This window comes from Hyperolius riggenbachi, chromosome 8, assembly GCF_040937935.1.
Source record: "Hyperolius riggenbachi isolate aHypRig1 chromosome 8, aHypRig1.pri, whole genome shotgun sequence".
Lineage (NCBI taxonomy): Eukaryota > Metazoa > Chordata > Amphibia > Anura > Hyperoliidae > Hyperolius > Hyperolius riggenbachi.
In genome coordinates, this window is record NC_090653.1 from 274,009,754 (window position 1) to 274,031,713 (window position 21,960).

Below are 21,960 nucleotides of genomic sequence, written 5' to 3' on the forward strand. Positions count from 1 at the left end.
ACCCTTGCTGGCCCCGAAACAATTGTTAACTTAAGTGTGGACACATGATTGAAGAATAAAATACTTGCTCACTTGAGAAGCTGGAGTGCTAACCAATTCTTACTACTATTGGGCTTCGAAAACAGGCGCCCCATAGCAGGGCGTCGGGGTGTTTTGCAGCAGCAGGGAGAGCAACCTTTCGGGTCTCCCGATGCCCAACTCACTGACAGGCATACAATACGTGGGAGAGGTCAAGTTATTTTATCCTGTTGATCTGAGATTGTGGGAGGTGTGATTTAGTTGCAACAAAGTTTGCATGCCAGTTTTGATGTGGATTCTCCTTTTTGTGGGTAGCCGGTAGAGTGAGCAAAGGATTGGTGTTATTTGGCAATGGCAGGGTAGGTTTGTGGTTGTTACAGTGCAGGTTTGTTAATAGCCACTGGCCTCTGCTGTAATAAAGTCCAGCCTCTCCTTCATTACCTCATACTCTGGCCTCTGTTCAGACAGACTTCCTCCCACCTGACTTGTACTCCGGTCTCTGTTCAGACAGACTTCCTCCCACCTGACTTGTACTCCGGTCTCTGCTCTAATACTGACACACACCCCACTTCATAACCATACCCTCTATAACTATAAACTAAGTCTCCTTTCCCCCTACCCTGACATCTGTTCTAGTTCAGACACACCCACTGCGTGTCAATACTTTTGACTCTGCTCCTATGTAGACCTGCCTCACCTCACTCTCCATGACCACATTATGAAATTTGCTCCAACTCAGACATACTCCACCATGTTCAGCACTGAACCTGCAGACAGGATCAGTTCACTTAAAGGATACCAGAGCCCAAATGACCTGGAGAAACGGGGGGAGCAGGCATATACTGTTACCTGTCCTGATGCCTACCGCTTCCCCCGCTCTCCTCTCTGCCCCCACAGTCTACCTAAATGACCCTCTGGCAGCCTCTTTCGGGTCGCCGGAGTCGGCTTACTGCGCAGGCGCTGACCAGGTTGCGCATATGACATAATGCGCATGATGTAGTGCCATCATACGCATGCGCAGAGCACTCCCGACCACGGGCATGCGCAGCCCGGCCAGCACCTCCGCAGTAGTGCCCGACTTCGGTGACCCGGAAGAAGCTGTCGGAGCGGCATTTAGGTAGACTGCAGGGGGCAGAGAGAAGAACCGGTTTCTCTCGAATATTTGGGCTCTGGTATCCTTAAGGTGACCACTAATAAAAACAATCTTGATTGCATAATCTTACCACTTCTATGTTATATGAGGGACTACCTACAGTATCCATTCAAAGTCTGTTCACTCAGTTTACCCTTCTACTGCATAGATTTGGTAAGATTGTACAATCCAGATTGTATCATTAGTGGTCGCCTTAAAGTGACCCTGTAGTGAGAAAATGTGCCCCTAGGGAGTACTTACCTTTTCTTCCTCCCCCTCAGCCCTGTTCCAGTGGTGGGACCCTCGAATGTCCATAACAAGGGCTTGTATGCGCCGCGCGCAGTAGCGGCTTTCTGCTCGGGTGGAAATAGCCAACCCCAAACGCGGCCGCTCTACTGCACAGGTGCGAACTGCCTGCAATTGCGCAGTACAGCAGACCTGATCAGGCAATATCAGCTATATTCGCCGGACCCAGAGAGGAAAGCCACCAGGGCGCCTGCGTGTAGCGCCACTGTTACAAACGTTTCTTGTATACTTGGCATCGCCTTTTTAAATGTGTTTTGTATTGTCACTTTAAGGAAAGTAGCAACACCCATTATGGGGCGGGCATTTGACTATTTATACCTGTGTCTAGTTGCTCAATGTTAGCTATGATTAAGGAGCCATGCAGAGCTCCGATACGCGTGAGCTGTTGTCTGTGTTTTTGCTGATGTGTTAAATAAAGTTGGAGAGATCCTTTTACCCTACAACGGTGCAGCGGGACATCCTTCCTTACTTACTGCCATATTTGATGCTTTGGGATCCCAGGCTTCTGTTGGCTATACCGGTGGTTGCAGCGATCCATCCTTCACTGCTACTGTTATTATTGTGACTGATTGTTCGGGGGTGCCAGGAGGAGGTGGATGGGGGAAGCCTCATTAGGACTCGGAGGCTTCTGCCTCTTAAGGTAAGTATACATTTTTTACATTTAAAGAGAAACGTCACAAATTCTCTTTAACTTGCGCTTCACGGCGTGTTTCACGTGACTCAGATCCTTCCTCCTTCGACTTTAGAAGACGTAGGTATCAGTGTCATATTGTGCCGGCGCAAGCTATTGACTTCCCCCTGACCCTGGTTGCTGGTTCGGTGCTGAAGTGTGGTGTGAATTTGGAACTGTTATAATTTAAGTAGGCCTCAGTTATTTGGACTGAGTTAGTCAAAAAGGCTTGGAGTGCAGATTGGCCCTTTAAGGGGATTTTCTCTGAGAGAGAAAATCTGCAGTTCTGTCAGCAGAACTAGAACATACCAAGAAGCTGTTCTATGGACAAGGCCACGGGTCTCCCTGACCTGCGCATGTACCGCCACTAGAACAATAAACATCAGCCATGTTATGTAAATATCCACATTCCTGCATATAGGTCAGAAGCCTCATTGATTATTAATCAAGTAGGTGTGTATGATGACACCACGAGTGGGTCCACCAATAGTCTGATCTAGGGGGTGGCGAAGATGATGTCATATTTAACTCTTTCCTAGTCAGTATTAAAGGCTGAGGGAGCTATGGGAGCTCATTCTGCTCTTTACTTTCGCAATAGCTCGCAAGGCTGACTGGGACCTCTAAGTATGTGCTTCCTTTCTGTAATCTGATATAATGTATGCTGTACATAGGTAGTCTAGATGTAACATAGAGTAGATACAAGAAGACCTGGGTACCTTCAGCAGGAAGGTACTCACGCAGCTGTAACGCAACATGGAAGTCTGCTTTGCCAGGAGATGATAAACTGTATCTATCTGTATTTCTGTTACTTGAATAAATAACGTAAACATTGAAGAAGCCTGAGGAAGTCTATCCTCTACTTGCTGTGTGGAGAGTCAAGTGATCTCACAGTCTGTGAGACGTAACTGTAAGAAGTTACTGGTGTCGAAGCAAGGTGATATAGAAGCAGGTTCTAACAGGAACAATGTTATGAATTCAAATATCAACACTAATTGCTATTAACAATTCTCTTCTAAGTGGGGCTCACAGTCTTGTATATTCCATATTCCAGGGTCAGGATTGGGAGAGGCAAGTTCATTTACCAATATGCTTTGAATCATAGGAGCAAACCAGAGTCCTTTAAAGCCGGATTGTCAGCCATGAAATCAAATTCCATTTACTCACTGCTCTGTGTTTATTATGCAGCCTACAACCTGACCCTGCATAGCAAATATTCCAATATAATCATAAATGTTTCTGCTGTAATAAATCTTATCTCAGTCAGCCTGGCTCTATTTGGTACATTGCTAAGGAGAGGGAAGCTGGTTATCTCCCCTCCCACATTCCTACTCCTCACTGATTGGCTGAGGGCAGTTCAGTGTGAGGCTGCTGAAACACGATCTATGCTGTCTCTACGTGTGTTTACAAAGCCAGGTAGATATGACAATGCAGTTTCAAGGAGAAAAAAAAGTAAGGGAGGAAATTACATCAGGATCGGCTTCAGTCAGAGTAAAGATGGAAAATGACTAGAACCATTTTCTCTTTACGTACTTTACTCTTTATTTACTTCATATATAAAATTTACTGAAATAAAAATGTGGACGGTACAATACATAGGTTATGTAGGTAGAACAAGTATTTATCCACATGTGTTTGTTTTTTTCCTTTGGATAGTATAGTATAATTAATTTCCCTGACTGCTCCTTAAACAAGCTCACATTTATTTTCAGAGGGAGCCAAATAAACCAACTTCTATGATTTTGAATGTTGGAGAAAACTAGAATAGGTGAAGAAATGTCACACAAACACGGAGAAAGTGTACAAACTCCTTGAAAGTAATGCCCTGCCTAGGATAAGAACCTGGGACTCCAGCAGTGCAAGACAAGAGAGCTAACCTTCATCCACTGTGAGACACGAACATCCATATTCTCACCTTGCTTCCAGCCCTTTTGATTTTCAGAAAGTCTTCTAATAAGAGATTGGACAATAGGTCTTCCATCTTCATCTCTGAAATACTGACAACAAGAGAAGGCTGATGAGTATCATGAACAGTAGATATACAGGAGCAGATTTATAAACAGGTGTACAGAGTACGGAACAAACCTGGAGCAGTGGCCCATAGCAACCGATCAGCAATTAAATTAAGAATTCTCATTGGTTGCTCTGGGCAACTGTTCCAATCCTGTTTCATTTTACTTTGCACCAATCTAGATAAATCTGTACCACAGTTCTATAGGTAACGCATAACAAACAGCCTAGGCCAAGCCTCAGTGGGAGGGTGGCGCTACATACCAATATATAGCCATAGGATGTGTGTCTGATGCTGCAAATTTTGTATTCAAATTTATGCAGCTTGAAAATGGACCAATCAAATTTTACCTCCGCAGGCTTTGATTGGTTCATGTTCAGGCTGCACCCAAAAAAAAAAGTGTACATGGCACTTCGCCGCCTAGTCACTTTGGCGCAGGGTGAGCCAAATGACAGTTCACCCTACTGCTAAAATTCCGGGCAGCGTTAATTACTACTCCCACTCTGAGTCATAGCAACTTGGGAGGAGAAGTAATTTGGGGTCCGGCTACCTACGGCACCGGAATTACACTGCTGTGCAGCCATAGACATAATATCAGTGGGTAGATGCTTCTACGATGCGCGGGCGCATGAGAGCCATGTCACCGTGTACACACTGCGCCTGCACAGAATACTGCAGTATGCGCCTGATGACATGGCCATTTGCACACAGGCGCTCTCGTGCACCTACGCAAGTGCAGAAGTGCCTATGATCTATACAGGCGCCAGCAGGACACGGAGGAGGACCAAAGCTGCGGCGAGGGACCGACATGACTTCTAGGGGCTGGAAGGTAAGTAAAAATAGATAGTGCTGAGAAAGGAGACTCCCACCAAAAAAAGACAACAGAGATCAATACCTCAGGCATACAAAACAGATTGCAGACCCCGGCCGCCCCTCAGCTCAATCCACGGCTTCCATATCAGTCTAAACTGAGGCATCTTCTCTTTCATAAGGTCATTGAAGTAGTTCACATACAATATGGTCTATCCTAGTCTCAAACGCTGACAGTGATAAAGGAAATTTCAGCCATTGGGAGGCTTTTTATGCCTCTAAAGTAAATTGAAGGAGCCTATGTAGCGGGTTCTTCCAATTTTTGCTGGCTTAAAGGATACAGGAGGCAAAATACTTGATAGCAGATTTACTTACTTAGTGCTTCCTCCAACCCCCAGAAGCCTCAGTGTCCCTCACTGCAATTCCGCCTTTAGCCGCTCTTCTGGGGTCCCTTCTATAGCAGCCGCCAGCCAGGTCAGTGGCCGCTATGGAGGGGTACCCCAGAAGAGTGGCTGAAGCCGGAACTGTGGTGAGGGACACAGATGCCTATTCAATTTGCCTTGGACAAGGAAGTCATTAACACCCACCAAATGGAGTTTAACCACCACAGGTGAGCCAGAAGGTCATGCCAGTCTTCAAAATCGGGGAATAGAATAAATCAGTCATGGGAACACTGCTGATTGGAGCATAGCTTTATAGAGAACCTGAAGCCAGATGGTGCTGATATGGGCTGTGAAGTGCAACTCGATAGCAGCGACTCTTGGGAGAGGCCTTAATGCCTAAAGTGCTCCCTTCCAAGTGATCAGGTTTAATAGTGCATTTTCATTAAGAACACATACAGGTATTATTATTGATTTATAAAGCGCCACCATATTCCGTGGCGCTGTACAAAGTAAGAAACAAACATGGGGTACATTATAATACAGACAATGGTGTACACCAAAATACAAGATACATAATTAGTGACAAAATACAAAGAATGATACAAAAACGAATTATAGAATTGGTAATGACAGTGATAAAATTAACATGATGAATAAAATGTATAATGGTTACCAAGAAACAAAAGGCGGAGAGAACCCTGCCCTTGCGAGCTTACAATCTAAAGGGAATGGCTGGCAGGGGGGGGAGGGGGGGGGAAGAACAAGAGGAGGGGTAGTATGCAGCAAATATATAGAGGCTGTGTGTTTTAGGATACCTAGTAGGAGTGCAATTTGGTCTTAGGACAAAGGGAAGTGGCCTAAGGTAGCGCATATGCTTGTCGGAACAAGTGTGTTTTTAGAGAGCGTTTAAAAGCAACAAAGGTTGGCGAGTGACGGATGTGTTGAGGGAGGGCATTCCAGAGGAGGGGTGAAGCGCGTGCGAAGTCTTGTAAACGTGAATGTGAGGATTTGATTCTAGAAGAGGACAACAGAAGATCATGTGCCGATCTGAGATTGCGATTGGGTTTGTATCTGGAGATTAGTGAGGATATGTACCGGGGAGAGAGATTGTGGAGAGCTTTGTAGGTTAGGGTTAGGAGTTTGAACTGAATCCTCTGGTTAATTTGCAGCCAGTGAAGAGCTTGACAGAGAGGGTCAGCAGAGGAAGATCGAGAAGAAAGATGAATGAGACGAGCAGCTGAGTTCATTCCCGAGTGAAGCGGGGCCAGTTTGTTAGAAGGTAGTCCACAGAGTAGTATGTTGCAGTAGTCCAGACGAGAAGTTATAAGAGCATGTATTAACATTTTAGTTGTGTCTTGAGTGAGAAAAGGACGGATGCAAGATATGTTTTTTAATTTGGAGATGGCAGGAGCTGGTTATGGAGTGAACATGAGGAATAAAATAGAGAGATGAGTCGAATATCACACCCAAGCACCGAGCTTTGGGAACTGAAGTGATGGGAGTGTTATTAACATTTATAGTTACTTCAGGCAGAGAGGTGGCCAGAGACGGTGGAAAAATTATTAGTTCAGTTTTACTCATATTAAGTTTTAGGAAGCAAGAGGACATGAAGGAGGGTATAGCAGACAAGCAGTCAGGAACACATTTAAGGAGGGAGTTAAGGTCTGGGGCAGAGAGGTACTGTTGTGTATCGTCTGCATAGAGGTGGTATTGAAACCCGCATAAGTTGATTAAATCACCAAGACCGTGCATGTAGATACAAAAAAGAGGAGAGGACCAAGGACAGAGCCTTGAGGAACCCCGACAGACAAAGCATGAGGAGAAGAGATCTGATCTGAGTAGGAGACTGTGAAGGACCTTCCAGAGAGGTAGGAAGATAACCATGTGAGAGCAAGGCCCTTTATTCCTACATTTGAAAGTATTTGTAGGAGTAAGGTGTGGTCGACAGTATCAAATGCTGATGACAGGTCAAGAAGGATAAGTATGGAAAATTGACCTTTGGATTTGGCTGTAAGAAGGTCATTGGCCACTTTGGTAAGGGCTGTTTCCGTGGAGTGGTTAGAGCGAAAGCCAGACTGGAACTGATCAAGTAGGGAGTTAGCAGATAAATAATGGCTTAATTCTGCATGTATATGGCGTTCAGGTAGTTTGGATGCAAATGGGAGAAGTGACACTGGGCGGTAGCTTTTTTGAGTGGGGACGGAAAGATGCCAGTAGAGAGGGACAGGTTAAATAGCGATGTTAGTGCAGGCAAGAGAGATGAGGATAGCTGCGGAATGAAATAGGAGGGAATAGGATCCGAAGAACAGGTGGTTAGATTAGCTTTGGCAATTACAGAGGAGAGAGAGTGTTCAGAGAGTGGAGAGAAGGCAGTTAGAGAGCAATCAATGAGAGGTGTGGAGGTGGGATTTGAGGGCTGCATGGAGAATTCACTTCTGATTTTGTCAATTTTATCAGTGAAGTATGTTGCAAATTCTTCAGCTGATAAGCAAGATGAAGGAGGAGGATGGAAAATGGAGTTGAAGGTGCTGAACAAGCGTTTTGGATTGTGTAAATGGGCAGATATTAGGGAAGAAAAATTGGACTTTTTTGCCACAGAGAGTGCATTTCTGAAGTTGTTCAAGGCAATTTTATATGAGATGAAGTCCTCACTTGTGTTACTTTTCCTCCAGCGCCGTTCAGCTGCTCTAGAACATTTTTTTAACTGTTTAGTGGTTTTGGTCATCCAGGGTTGGCGACTGGGACTGTGAGGGCGGGAATTGACGAGGGGGGCGAAGTCATCCATGACTTTTGTAATGGAGCTGTTGTAGTGTATAGCAGCCGAGTCTAGGTATAAGCTCCCCGCTGTAGAACACTGGGATTGGGGCTCATTGTAAAGCCTTATAGTATCTCATTTAGGGGCTGGTTCATGAAGCTGCATTGCTACAGCAGCGCAAGCTCCATGACAGCACCGCAAGCTGAATCCAGGGCTGCACGCTACGCTCGCTCTCGCAGCCTTTCTTAGTTATGCACACAGAAATATTGTTCGGGGGAATGCTGTCTAATTATCCTGTTTGGGAGGGACATGCTGCCTAAAGACCCATTCACACCTAAGCGATGAGCGGGCGATTCCCGGTAATTGCTAGCTCTTTTTAAAGCGCTAGTGCTTTGTTACCCTATGGCACTGTTCTCACTGTGTTCTCTCAGTTTTCTCAATCGCGGGCATTTTGCGATTAGAGCCAACCGCGAACGCGTTACCTGCAGCATTTTCTGTCCGATTCAGCAGCGATCGCTGTACAGTGCTTCTAAAGCACTGACCGCAATCGCTCTGAAATTGCGGAAGTATACAGTGATCTTTACAGTGCTAATTGAGGTAAGATCACTAGAGCAAAACACTAGAGCCAATCTCTAGCATTTGGCAATTTTAAGTGTGAATGGGGCCTTAACTGTTGTGTGGTGGGTATGCCTGCTTAACTACAATCAGTGATTCTAGAAGTGGTTGTTCTGGACAAAAGAACATACACTATGCATTTTATTAAAGGATACCCGAATTGACATGTGACATGATGAGATAGACATGGGTATGTACAGTGCCAAGCACACAAATAACTATGCTGTGTTCCTTTTTTTCTTTCTCTGCCTGAAAAAGAGTTAAATATCAGGTATGTAAGTAGCTGACTCAGTACTGACTCAGACAGGAAGTGACTACAGTGTGACCCTCACTGATAGGAAATTCCAACTATAAAACACTTTCCTAGCAGAAAATGGCTTCTGAGAGCAATAAAGAGATAAAACAGGGGACATTTTTTTTTTTATCAGTGAGGGTCACACTGCAGTCACTTCCTGTCTGAGTCAGGACTGAGTAAGCCACTTACATACCTGATATTTAACTCTTTCAGGCAGAGAAAGAAAAAAAGGAACACAGCATAGTTATTTGTGTGCTAGGCACTGTACATACACATGTCTATCTAATCATGTCACTTCGGGTATCCTTTAAGTCTCACATAGCGGTTTGCATGGCAGCTAGGAGTCACTACTCGTTATCAAGTCACATTCACAGGCTGTTGTGACTATGGTAATTTTTGTTCATACTCTCTCCATTAGTGTCCAGAGGTGCCCTGGTCCTTCTGGGATCCTAGAAACACTCCTGGCCATGTGACCAACTTTATCAAAGGTTCACCACCATTATCAAAAATGTGGGAGGGTAAGCCAGGGTTTCAAGGACTACATACACATGTATTCCTGGGGGTACTGCTAGTCTACAGGTAACAAAACCCCACCTACATAGAAATACTGTATTTTTCAATCCATAAGAAACGCGCCTAGGTTTATAGGAGGAAGATCATGGGGGGAAAAAAAAACTAAACTGGTGCGTCTTCTAGGTGCAGGGCCCCCAAGCGGTCTCCTTTGCCCCCTGCTAGTATTGGGCCAGCTCCAGATATCTCCCCCAAGCTGTCACCCCTCCCAGGGCTGTGGAGTCGGTACAAAAATCCACCGACTCCGACTCCTCAGTTTAGGATTCTACCGACTCCGACTCCTCGACTCCGACTCCTCTAATTTGCATATTACAATCTTGTTTATTAAAAGCATGTAACATGAAATTCGTCTCTTAACTGCCAACGCTTAGGAATTTTAAAAGACAACTGAAGTGAGAAGGATATGGAGACTGCCATATTTATTCCCTTTAGTCATAGACTAAATCTAGTCCTTGGTAAGAGTACTTGTAAAAGGTACAGACCAGAACAATGAACATCTATCAGGCCCTAGGCAATGTAACTGTGGGTACATGTAAGAGTGGTGTGCAGGTACTCTGCAGGGGAATGGGGAGATTCTTCCTCTATTACACATTCTTCATGCACGATCTGAACCAGGTTTATTGGTGACAGACAACACCTCTGTGTTCAATGTGCACAACATTCTCAGTGGATTCCCTGCAGCTCTGTGGAGAGTGCATATGTAGAGTATAGTACTACTGTGTAACAAAGTAAACCTGAGACAGATGAAATTAAAGTTTTATACATACCTGGGGCTTCCTCCAGCCGCCTTCAGGATAATCAGTCCCTCGTTGTCCTCCTCCACCACCTGGATCTTCTGCTATGAGTCCAGGTACTTGAGCCAGTCGGGCGTAGTGCGCATGCACACACTCCGCCGCCAGGAGCATACTACACCTGTGCAGCACTATTGCGCAGGTGCAGAATGTTCCTGGCTGTGGGAGCGGCATGCGGCCGGACTGAGCTGACTGGATGAATTACCAGGACTCATAGCAGAAGATCCGGGTGGTGGAGGTGGACAGCGAGGGACTGATTAGCCTGAAGGCGGCTGGAGGAAGCCCCAGGTATGTATAAAACTTTTCTTTTCATCCTTCTCAGGTACCATTTAATTCGTAGTCACCAAACCAAATTTTTAACAACGTATCAAATTATTTGATTTCATGAGCAAAGAGCGTACATGCGTACATTTGCATAAATCAGAATCAACGCAGAATTATTTCCATCTCAATGACCATCTCTATTAGTGACACGGCTACACATCAGGCTTTATTCTTACAGCATAGATGTTATTTAGTATATATATAAGAGCTTCCTGTGTACACATCATATATACAGTCACAATCAGATGTGTATATCTGACTTTAAAAATACGGGGACTGCTTTATTGAAGCAGCACAAGTAACAAATTTTGATTGCTTTATTTCATTTTTGTGGACTAAGCACAGCTATTACTGTATATATAAATTATTTATGATGACTATTATCTGAGAAATAGAACATTTTATCATATTTTCTATTTTAAATTCATTAGGAGTCGGTGCATTTTTTCCCGACTCCGACTCCAGGCACTCAAAATTGCTCCGACTCCGACTCCACGACTCCACAGCCCTGACCCCTCCTATTATTTTGATACAGGGCCAGCCTCAGGTGTGTGCCCAGGCTGAAAAGGAATACGTTTAAGTCAGCCTGAACCGAGTAAAATTATTTAAAGGATACCACAACCGAATGGTTGTGGTAAAATTGATTGCTGCACTGTGTAGGGGGTGATGAGTGCATACCTGCATTTCCTCCCGCCCCCTCCGTCTGCCGCCGTTCATGCTCTATACACTCCGGTGTGCGGCGACTTGTTTGACCTCTGCCCCGGACATACTGCGCCCTGTGTGCGCAGTATGTCCTTCCCCCTTCGCTTCTGGCCAGCGCATAGTGCCAGGCTCAGAAGCACGCTGTCCCCTTTTTGCTGCATGTGCGCTCCATTACACCGAGCGTCACATGATTAGCATGTGACGCTCGGTGTAATGGAGCGCACACGCAGCAAAAAGGGGACAGCGTGCTTCTGAGCCTGGCACTATGCGCCGGCCAGAAGCGAAGGGGGAAGGACATACTGCGCACACAGGGCGCAGTATGTCCGGGGCAGAGGTCAAGCAAGTCGCCGCACACCGGAGTGTATAGAGCATGAACGGCGGCAGACGGAGGGGGCGGGAGGAAATGCAGGTATGCGCTCATCACCCCCTACACAGTGCAGCAATCAATTTTGACCACAACCATTCGGTTGTGGTATCCTTTAAAGCCGAGATGAAAAACTAACTATAACAAGTAACTTGTCTATATATCTTATCTAAAGTTTAGATAGTTTACACAGCAAATCTAGCTGCAAACAGCTTTAATAGAATATGATTATTTCTTCCTGTGATACAATGACAGCAGCCATGTTGTTTGTAAACATTACACAGAGGCAGGCTTATCTGCATCTTGAGCAAAAAAACCTAATCCCCCCTCCTCCTCTCTGCCTCTGAAATCTCTGGCTAGTAATACCTCCCCCTCCTCCTGCCCAGACTGAGTTCCCATGAGCCCTTGCTACTGTCTGAAAGTGCCTTGGCTATCTGAACACCTGTGGGTGTGGCGTGTTTAGTTTATAGGGAATTAGTGTATTAAAACAAAAAAGTATTTGACTTGAGGAATGCCCTATAAACAATAGGAAAGGAACACAATTATGCAATGAGTAAAAGTTTATCTCGGATCCACTTTAAGACAAACACATAATGTACCTGCAAAAGAATATCACTGTATTTTTCGGACTATAAAACTCTCCTGACCATAAGACGCAGCTAAGTTTAGTGGACAAAAACCTAGAGGAAAAATATATACTAAACCTGGCGCATCCAAGGTGAAGGGGCATCTTGTGGATTATGCCCCCTTTGTACCTCTTGTGTCCCCCTAGTGTCATCCTCTATGCCCCTTTGTGTCCTTCTCCATGCCCCTTTGTGTCTCCATGTTCTCCTCTGCATGGGCACAGTACAGGGAGTCCCCGACACAATGGCAGGTTGGAGGTTTGTATTGGCACGCGTTCACAAGTCAGGAACTCCCTGCATTTGGACTATAAGAAGCAGTAACTCCCCCCCCCCCCCCCCCCCAGTACATACTTACCTCGCCGCAGGTTCCTCTCAAAAGCTCACCATTTTCTTCTTATAGCAATTCCTTCCATTTCTGACAAGAGTTTGTTAGAAGTAAAATATATCAGTTGCTGTCAGTTATGTATCAGTTGCTGTCAGCTATAACTGAAAGGACAAGTAAGGAGCAAGGTAATATTCACGTTTCCCTATGGCTCAATTGGGCGTTATTACAGTTTAACAATGTGCTGACCAGGAAGCGGTTATGGGTTGATAGCCATTTTCAATACGGAGGATGGAGAATTCCATCGATCACAGTGGACAAACAGGACACAGGAGAGGAGAAAGATATTGATGAGTAGACTACACAGGAGGTAAGTATGACTTGTGTATGTTTATTTTGACTTTTAATTTTTAGTTCAGGTTTGATTTAAAGTGGCCTTGAACTCTTGCACAGGACTGAAGAAATACATCGAGAAATGCGCCCTGTATGTATTTAGAAAGTTTAGCCTGTTTAATTCCCCCTCATTTGTGTCTAATCACAAGTTGTAATCAGATCTCTCCCCTGTGTCACATGACTGCCTATGGCGAAGATGGCAGATAAGGCCATTTGAAAGCACTGGATGTTAACCATATGTCTTCTTCCATGAACCAGGAAGTATGAACAGTACAGATTTATTTTAGGATTTGTATCAGCTGTAACAAAGAAATGTTTTTTGTTTAAAGGTTATTATGCTGTTGTGTATCTTTTAGAGCAGAGACGACGTTCTGAGTTCAGGTTTGCTACAATTTATCTCTGAGGGATGGCGGCACTCTACTCACCTGATCTTGTGGTCCACCAGGGTCTGCACATATCCGGCTTCTGATGGTATAAGGATGAGCAGGCTGTTCCCTCGAGCGCCGATTCTGGCTGTGCGACCAACGCGGTGTATGTACTCAGCAGCAGTGGCTGGAGCGTTGTACTGCGAAAAACAAAAAAAGGCAAAAAAAATGACTAATGCACTCTGCCACGTTCTGCAATTAGTCACCACCAATACGGCTTCTGGACCACCCGGACTGGAAGGCCGCCAATCACAGTGACTAGAAGAGATGGTCAATGAGATGCAAATAATTTCAGCTTGCATGTAGATATCATGCAAACTGTCACACAGCTTAGAATTAGGCATATCAAAAATGTAGTAAGCGCATGCTTTTTTTTTTGCATTAAACTTACAAGAAAGCTAGAATTAGTCACACTTCATTGACCATGTACAGTGCCTAGCACACAAATAACTGGGCTGTGTTCCTTTTTCTCTTTATCTGCCTGAAAGAGTTAAACATCAGGTATGCAAGTGACAGTTCCTATCTGGGTCGGACGGGGTCAGACTATAGCATAACCCTCACTGATAAGTAATTACAGCCATAAAACACTTTCCTGTCAGTAAATGGCTTCTGAGAGCAGTAAAGAGATAAAAAGGTCAATAATTCATAGATTTGCGGTCTGGCATACTTCAATAAAGGTGTCATTGAGCAGAGACGATGAAACCGTAAAAACTTAAAAATTAGATTTAAATATAAAATAAAACTGTGGGATATCTAAAAAAGTTATTTTTAGGTGACTGAGGATAGATACAATTGTTTTTCTCATTAGTTTATTTTCACCTCGGATGTCCTTTAAACTAAACATAAAAATATGAAACGCCAGTAAAGTTCTATTCCCCATTACTTCTACACAATTCATGCTCTCACATGTTAATTTTCACCTTAGGCTTGCTTCAGAGTGGCCCTGAACTCCTGCACAGGACAGAAGGAAACTGAGAAATGTACCCTGTAGGTATTTAGAGAGTTTAGCCTAAGGGCAGGTTCATACTGCAAGAGTTTTTTCTAAGCCCTTGTGAATTTAAAAGCTCTTGACAATGTAAAGCTATGTGTGTGTTCACACTATCACTAGCGCTTAAAACCACCCCTAATTCCCACTCATTTGTGACTAATCATAAGTGTAATTTGATCTCTCAGCTGTGTCAGCTGGCTGCTCCGGCAAAGCAGCTCCTTTTATAGCACAGACTGCTAACCCTACATTTGCTTTCATAAAAGCAGAAAGTAGACACACTGCAGAATTATTGCAGGATTTGTATTATCTGTAACAAAGATGTTTTTTTCTTTAAAGGTTATTATGCTGTTGCTTATTTTTTAGAGCAGAAAGGAATTTCTAAATTCAGGTCCGTTTTAAAGTGAAACCGAGGCGAGGGCGATATGGAGGCTGACATATTTATTTCCTTTTAAGCAATACCAGTTGCCTGGCGGTCCTGCTGATCCTCTGCCTCTAACACTTTTAGCCATACACCCTGAACAAGCATGCAGCAGATCAGGTGTTACTGACAATATTGTCAGAACTGACAAAATTAGCTGAATGCTTGTTTCTGGTGTTATTCAGACACTACTGCAGCCAATTATTCCTGCAGTGCTGCCAGGCAACTAGTATTGTTTAAATGGAAATAAATATGGCAGCCTACATATCACTCTCACCTTGGGTTCACTTTTAAGACATCCCCACTGGAGCTCTCCAGAGATCCCTTAGTAAACTAGGCCTACAAGTACCTGGTCTTTAGGCCAATCACAAGCATCCAATCTTGGCCAGAAGTGGGTGTTTTTTGCCACGGTCTTCCTACAGAACAGCTGCATGGTGGAACCTCCAGCCGCCATCTTAGGCCTACGGTTTGCTAGAAGCCTGGATCCGCTAATGGATATCGAGGACACATGCCAACTGTGGTAATAAATAGATAAGCAGGCATGCTCCTGGAGGCTGCTTTATACTGCAAACATGTGCAAAATAACACGGTTCGCTTGTCAGGCGAAAAGACGCGCAACACAGAGGATGACGCATGGTTGGCTGGAATTCTTGGCTCCCTAATTACCCCACATATAACATAGACGGTGGCCTTTCCCGGCAGCCCACAAGGAATACATCAGCAGCAGCAGCTCCTTAACACTAAAAAGCGGCAGCGCTGCTCAGATGTGACTGTCAAGGGAATGCTGCAGTGTGACACGTGAAGACAAAATGCATGCCAGATTGGGAACTAATGGGACCTCTTCTCCTGAGAAGCTGTCCCTGTGCCGATCTCTCTCGCCCCGCTCCCTGTCTCATCGTTAGCCTGCTTGCATCTATTCTCAGAGACATGGCAGAGGCGCTGGATGGGGAGGTGACACCGGGCAGGCTCTGCGCCTTGATTAGGGCGAGACCGGGCGACACGCGAGGCAAAAATGTTTACGTCTACGGAAAAAAGGAACAAGCTCTCCTGCCATTCTCAATATAACCGGGGGAAGACTTGCTTGTGGCTGATATTTTTAGAAGCTCTCGTCTCTGTATTCAAATGGAACACGAAATCTCATTTTCAGTTTGTAATACTGATGTGTTTATTGTTTTCAATTTCCAGAACGCTGGATAAAAAGAAAGAATAAACTGATTGCTAAGTAATTGTTACAGAGAAAAGGCTTAAAGAGGAACTCCAAGGAAAATTAAAACAAACAAAGAGAGAGACTTGCTTTGCCAATATATGTGTAAAGTTAAAGAGACTCCGTAACAAAAATTGCATCCTGTTTTTTATCATCCTACAAGTTCCAAAAGCTATTCTAATCTGTTCTGGCTTACTGCAGCACTTTCTGCTATCACAGTCTCTGTAATAAATCATCTTATCTCTCTCTTGTCAGACTTGTCAGCCTGTGTCTGGAAGGCTGCCAAGTTCTTCAGTGTTGTGGTTCTGCTATGAACTCCCCCTTCCAGGCCCCTCTATGCACACTGCCTGTGTATTATTTATTTAGGGCAGCTTCTCTATTCTCGCTTATCTTTTACAAGCTGTATAAATCGTCCTCTGAGCTGGCTGGGCTTTCACATACTGAAGAATTACAGACAAGGGCAAAGCTGTTTGCAGGAAGAAAAGAGCAGCCTGAAACTTGAGTGCATGAGAACAGGGGGAAAGAAACACACAAATGATCTCTTGAGATTCAAAAGGAAGGCTGTATACAGCCTGCTTGTGTATGGATGTATTTTCTATGTGTGGACATACTGTACATCAACCTACTTCCTGTTTTGGTGGCCATTTTGTTTGTTTATAAACAAACTTTTTAAAACTGTTTTTAACCACTTTTAATGCGGCGAGGAGCGGCGAAATTGTGTCAGAGGGTAATAGGAGATGTCCCCTAACGCACTGGTATGTTTACTTTTGTGCGATTTTAACAATACAGATTCTCTTTAAAGTGTACCTGTGATGACGAAAATATTTTTATACTCACCCGGGGCTTCCTCCAGCCCCATGAGCACCGATGTGCCCCTCACCGTCCTCCCAAGTGCCTTTGTTCAGCTGCAATCAGCCCCGGTAACCTGGCCAGATGACTCTTGTGCGCATGCTTGCAAGAGGGATATGGAGGCTGCCATATTAATTTCTTTTTTTTTTTTTAACAATACCAGTTGCCTGGCAGTCCTGCTGATCATTCTGGCATCAGTAGTGTTTGAATCAAACACCTGAAATAAGCATGCAGCTAATCTTGTCAGATTTTTTTCAGAAACACCTGATCAGCATGCTTGTTCAGGCCCAGGGTCTATGTCATAGGCTACTGACACACCAAGACGTTGCGTTTTAGGGGACGTTATGGTCGCATAATGTGCCCCTAATGCAACGCATGGTGGTGTTGAAGTTGGACGTCAGATTGAGCTGCTTTATGCAGCTCTCAAAGCAGCCGCTCCAGGTTAGTGATAGGAAGTGCGGATCTTTTTAAGGTTTCGGATCATTTGAATCGGATCATTGAAAAGATCCGGATCTTTGAACCAAATCATTTGAATCATTTTACTAGGGAAGCAGACTGGAAGAAATGACTAGCAGGACAGGACTTTCCCTGCACTGTACATTCTGTATGTTCCCGTTTCTTCCAGACAGACATCCACTGTGAACCAAATCTTTCGTTGTGATGATCTGGATCAAATGAACGATTTGTTCATGATCTGGACAACACTACAGTCTCTGCAGAGCAGTGAATATTAATTAGCCATGTGGCTGGCCGTGGAGCAGGAGGGTAGACCTCCTCCTCCAACATTACTGAGCATGTGCAAACAGTCTAACACTGCTTAGCCCAGTATAACGTACAGCATACAGCACTTTGTTTAAACGTGCTGCGTTACTATGTAACCCAACGTGGGCACTGTGAACAGCACATTGATTTTACAGTGCTGTGAGTTAGGCTGCGTTACTGGCTGCTGTAACGTGGGACTTTAACGTCCCACTGTGAAACCAGCCTTAAAGGAGATATTGTATTTTGCTTGTCTGATATGGTTATATTTTCCTGTACAATTTACTTTAAAAAAATTAAAGAGGAACTGTAATAAAAATAACAACGAATATAGTTGCTTTTTTTTTTTTTTTTTTTTTTTTTACAATATTGATTTATAGATTATTGTCAGCGTTTGCACATTGCAAAACCTTTCCTCACCCCGGGTAACATTCTGCAAGTAATCACCGGTGGCGACAGCTTTAGTCCTGTCAGTGGATCTCTGCGGAATGTTTGTTTACTGAGGATTCCAAAGCCAGCGAAAATTATACCTGGTCTCCCAGAATGCTCTGGGAGGAGAATTCTGCATAGCTAAACAGCCTAGGTTAAACAAGACTAGGAGAGCGGGGCTACATTCAATATACAGATATTGGAAGTGTTTCTGATGCTGAAACCAGGAAAAGTAACATAAAAGTGGGTATCCTGATTCATTTACTGCATTTTGCTATATTGTCACTACAGAGCCTCTGTAACAGGGCTGGATTTACCATAAGGCACTGTAGGCACGTGCCTATAGCCACCTGATGATGGAAAAGCGGCTCACTCCCCTCCATGATTGCCTCCTTCCATATGCAGAGTCCTAATGAGAGTGTAAATGAGAGGTGACTCACCCAGCTCTCTGCATTCCCCTGATGAGATCTCCTTTCAGTCAGGTTCCCCTTGCTACCTAATCCCTTGTGGGCACCTCTAGCTACTAATACTGAGGATACCTCTGGCTACCTAATACTAAGGGGCACCTGTAGCTACCTATGACAAGCAAGGGAAGTAAGAGAGAAGTGACATCTGGGTCAGCCAGCACACGTGCGGTGCAGTTCGGTGGGGTTTTTAGGTTCATGGAGGGCGGAGTCTAGGGTGCCAGGATATCTGCCTATAGGCTCCTGTGAGGTATATCCGGCCTGCTCTGTAATATGCTGCAATTCCTGTGTTGAGAGGACAATGGGAATTGGGGATAATGTACATGGGCCTTTTTAGTTCACTTCATTTCCTGATGTCATGACTCTGAAATGAACACAAAGGCTCGTGTACACATGGAGAAAGGGAGCAAGCTGACCTGCATTAAAACAAGAGATGACCAAGAAGATGCAAATAATTCATGCTTGCATGCAAATCTACTGCAAACTGTACACGCCTTAAGGTGCGTACACACATGCGACTATAGTCGTTTGAAACGATCGTTCCCCGATCGTTTAAAGGGACTCCGAGCAGTGCGGGAACTATGGAAAGATGTATATCATTTTAAAGCTCTCTTTCTCCTCTTTCCAATGATATATAAAACACTGCCCTACGCCTTTTAGTTTTCACGATTTTTGCGATTGAAATTGCCGCGGCCGCAATTTCAATCGCGAAAATAGAGAAAACTAAAAGGCGTAGGGTGACGATTTAGGGGTCGTCAGAAAGAGGAGAAAGAGAGCTTTAAAATGATATCCATCTTTCCATAGTTACTTGTATTACACAGGGCGACTTTTTCTCAGCAGAAAAAGTTGCCCTGTGTAATACAATGTAACTATGGAAAGATGGATATCATTTTAAAGCTCTCTTTCTCCTCTTTCTGACGACCCCTAAATCGTCGCCCTACGCCTTTTAGTTTTCTCTATTTTCGCGATTGAAATTGCGGCCGGTGCAATTTCAATCGCAAAAATCGTGAAAACTAAAAGGCGTAGGGCGGCGGTTTATATATCATTGGAAAGAGGAGAAAGAGAGCTTTAAAATGATATGCATCTTTCCATAGTTTCCGCACTGCTCGGAGTCCCTTTAAAAAAAAAGCAACCGACGATCACTAAGTCTAACGACGGACGAGCTACATCGTTAAAAACGAACGATCTAGCTTGGCGGATTTTTTCCAACGATGATCGTTTGCAAAAGTAGTACATCGTTGGAAACGGTCGTTCGTACTAGGCTTGACATGCGCATTTCACTATTTCTCCATGGAACTTCTCATTTCTATGCGCAAGCGCAATAGTTGCTGTACGTGATGTAACGTTCCTTCTAACGATCAGATCGTTATACACCTTTAAAAAATATCTTTACTTAGGTCGTTCTTTCATCAATTAAAAGTTCGTTCGTCGTTCACAACGAACGATCGTTGTCGCATGTGTGTACGTAGCTTTTGAATGGTCAGAAAGTGCATTTGATTGCCCCTCCCCTTCCAAGGCATTTATTCCACATGCAAAGTGGGACCATTAGCCTCTCATTGACCATTTCTTTCCACTATCAGTGTTTCGCAATCAGATTCCGATCGCTTGCGGACTGCAAAACGCTAGCTACCTGAAAACGAATGGAATCCGCTGAATATTTCCATTACTGTGATGCATCTGTCACGCAATATTTTCCTTAAAGGATACCCAAACTGACATGTGACATAATGAGATAGACATGTGTATGTACAGTGCCTAGCACACAAATAACTATGCTGTGTAACTTTTTTTCTTTCTCTGCCTGAAAGAGTATGTATGTAAGTGGCTGACTCAGTCCTGACTCAGACAGGAAGTGACTACAGTGTGACCCTCACTGATAAGAAATTACTCTTTTTATCTCATTCTTGCTCTCAGAAGCCATCTTCTGCTAGGAAAGTGTTTTATAGTTGGAATGTCTTATCAGTGAGGGTCAAACTGTAGTCACTTCCTGTCTGAGTCGGGACTGAGTCACCCACTTACATACCTGATATTTAACTCATTCAGGCAGAGAAAGAAAAAAAGGAACACAGCCTAGTTATTTGTGAGCTAGGCACTGTACATACACGTCTATCTCATCATGTCACGTGTCAGTTCGGGTATCCTTTAAAGGGAATCTGTACTCTAATATTCTTACACTAAAAAGCATACCATTCTATTCCTTATTTTCTCCTGTGCCCCTCTGTGCTGTTTCTGCCACTCCCTGCTGCTATACTGGCTTGTAATTAACAGTTTTAGGCAGTGTTTACAAACAAACTAACCAGCTTGTGATAGGCTCACATAAACAGAGCGTGTGAGTCATACAGAGTGTGCAGGGGGCCTGCAGAGGGTGTGTATCGCTTCTATCCAATCACAAGCAGCCCTGCACATTCCACACATTCAAGCTTAGACAGACACGACAGAGGAAAGGAGATCAGATTTATTACAGAGACAGTGCAATTAGGAAAGGCTGCAGTAAGCCAGAGCACATTAGAACAGGCATAGGAACTTATAGGATAGAAGAACTAAGGGTGAAAAATTTGTTACAGAGTCTCTTTAAAAGAGGAACTGTAGTGAGAATTACGTAATGAATAAAATTGCTTTTTTTGGTTGGATTACAATAATTCTGTATAAATAATTTAGTCAGTGGTTGCCCATTGTAAAATCTTTCCTCTCCCTGATTTCCATTCTGACATTTATCACTGGTGGCAACAAGTTTAATCCTGTCAGTTGATGCCTGTGGACTGTTTCTTTATTGAGAATGACAAAGTCAGCACAAAACCAGGTCCCCCAGAATGCCATAGGAAGAGAATAACACATAGCTAAACAGCCTAGGCTAAGCATCACTGGGAGGGCGGGATTACATACCAATATACAGCAATATATAAATATAGGAAGGGATGCTGAAACCAGGATAACTACCCAACTAACCCTTCCTGCCGCTACACCTAACGCTAACCTTATTGATGCTGCACCCAACATTAACCTCACTACCGGTACACCCAACACTAACCTTAATGCCGCTACACCTAACACTAACCTTAATGCCGCTACACCCAACATTAACCTCACTACCGTTACACCCAACACTAATCTTCCTGCTGTCAGGGCTGTTCACACTGCAAGGACTTTTTTAAGCCCTGCTGATTTGAAAAGCTCTTGCTAATGCAATGCTATGGGGGATTTTTACAAAATCACATCGCTCCAGTGATATCACACACACAGCATTACATTAGCAAGAGCTTTTAAAATCACAAGCGCTTAGTAAAGCTTTTGTAGTGTGAACTAACCCTTGAAGAGACTCTGTAACAAAATGTTCAGCCTTATT

At 44.1% G+C, this 21,960-nt stretch overlaps 1 protein-coding gene across 2 annotated transcripts in view; it reads right to left on the reverse strand.

Moving 5' to 3' along the window:
* The window catches only part of DDX31 (DEAD-box helicase 31), a 127,138-nt gene that overhangs the window by 43,442 nt on the left and 61,736 nt on the right, over window positions 1–21,960 (reverse strand). For both annotated transcript variants that reach the window (XM_068248925.1, XM_068248924.1), the window contains exons 16-17: window positions 13,507–13,646; window positions 4,039–4,120 (exon numbers count right to left, since the gene is read on the reverse strand). In XM_068248925.1, coding sequence (XP_068105026.1) covers window positions 4,039–4,120; window positions 13,507–13,646 — 222 coding nt within the window. The remainder of the gene's footprint in view (window positions 1–4,038; window positions 4,121–13,506; window positions 13,647–21,960) is intronic.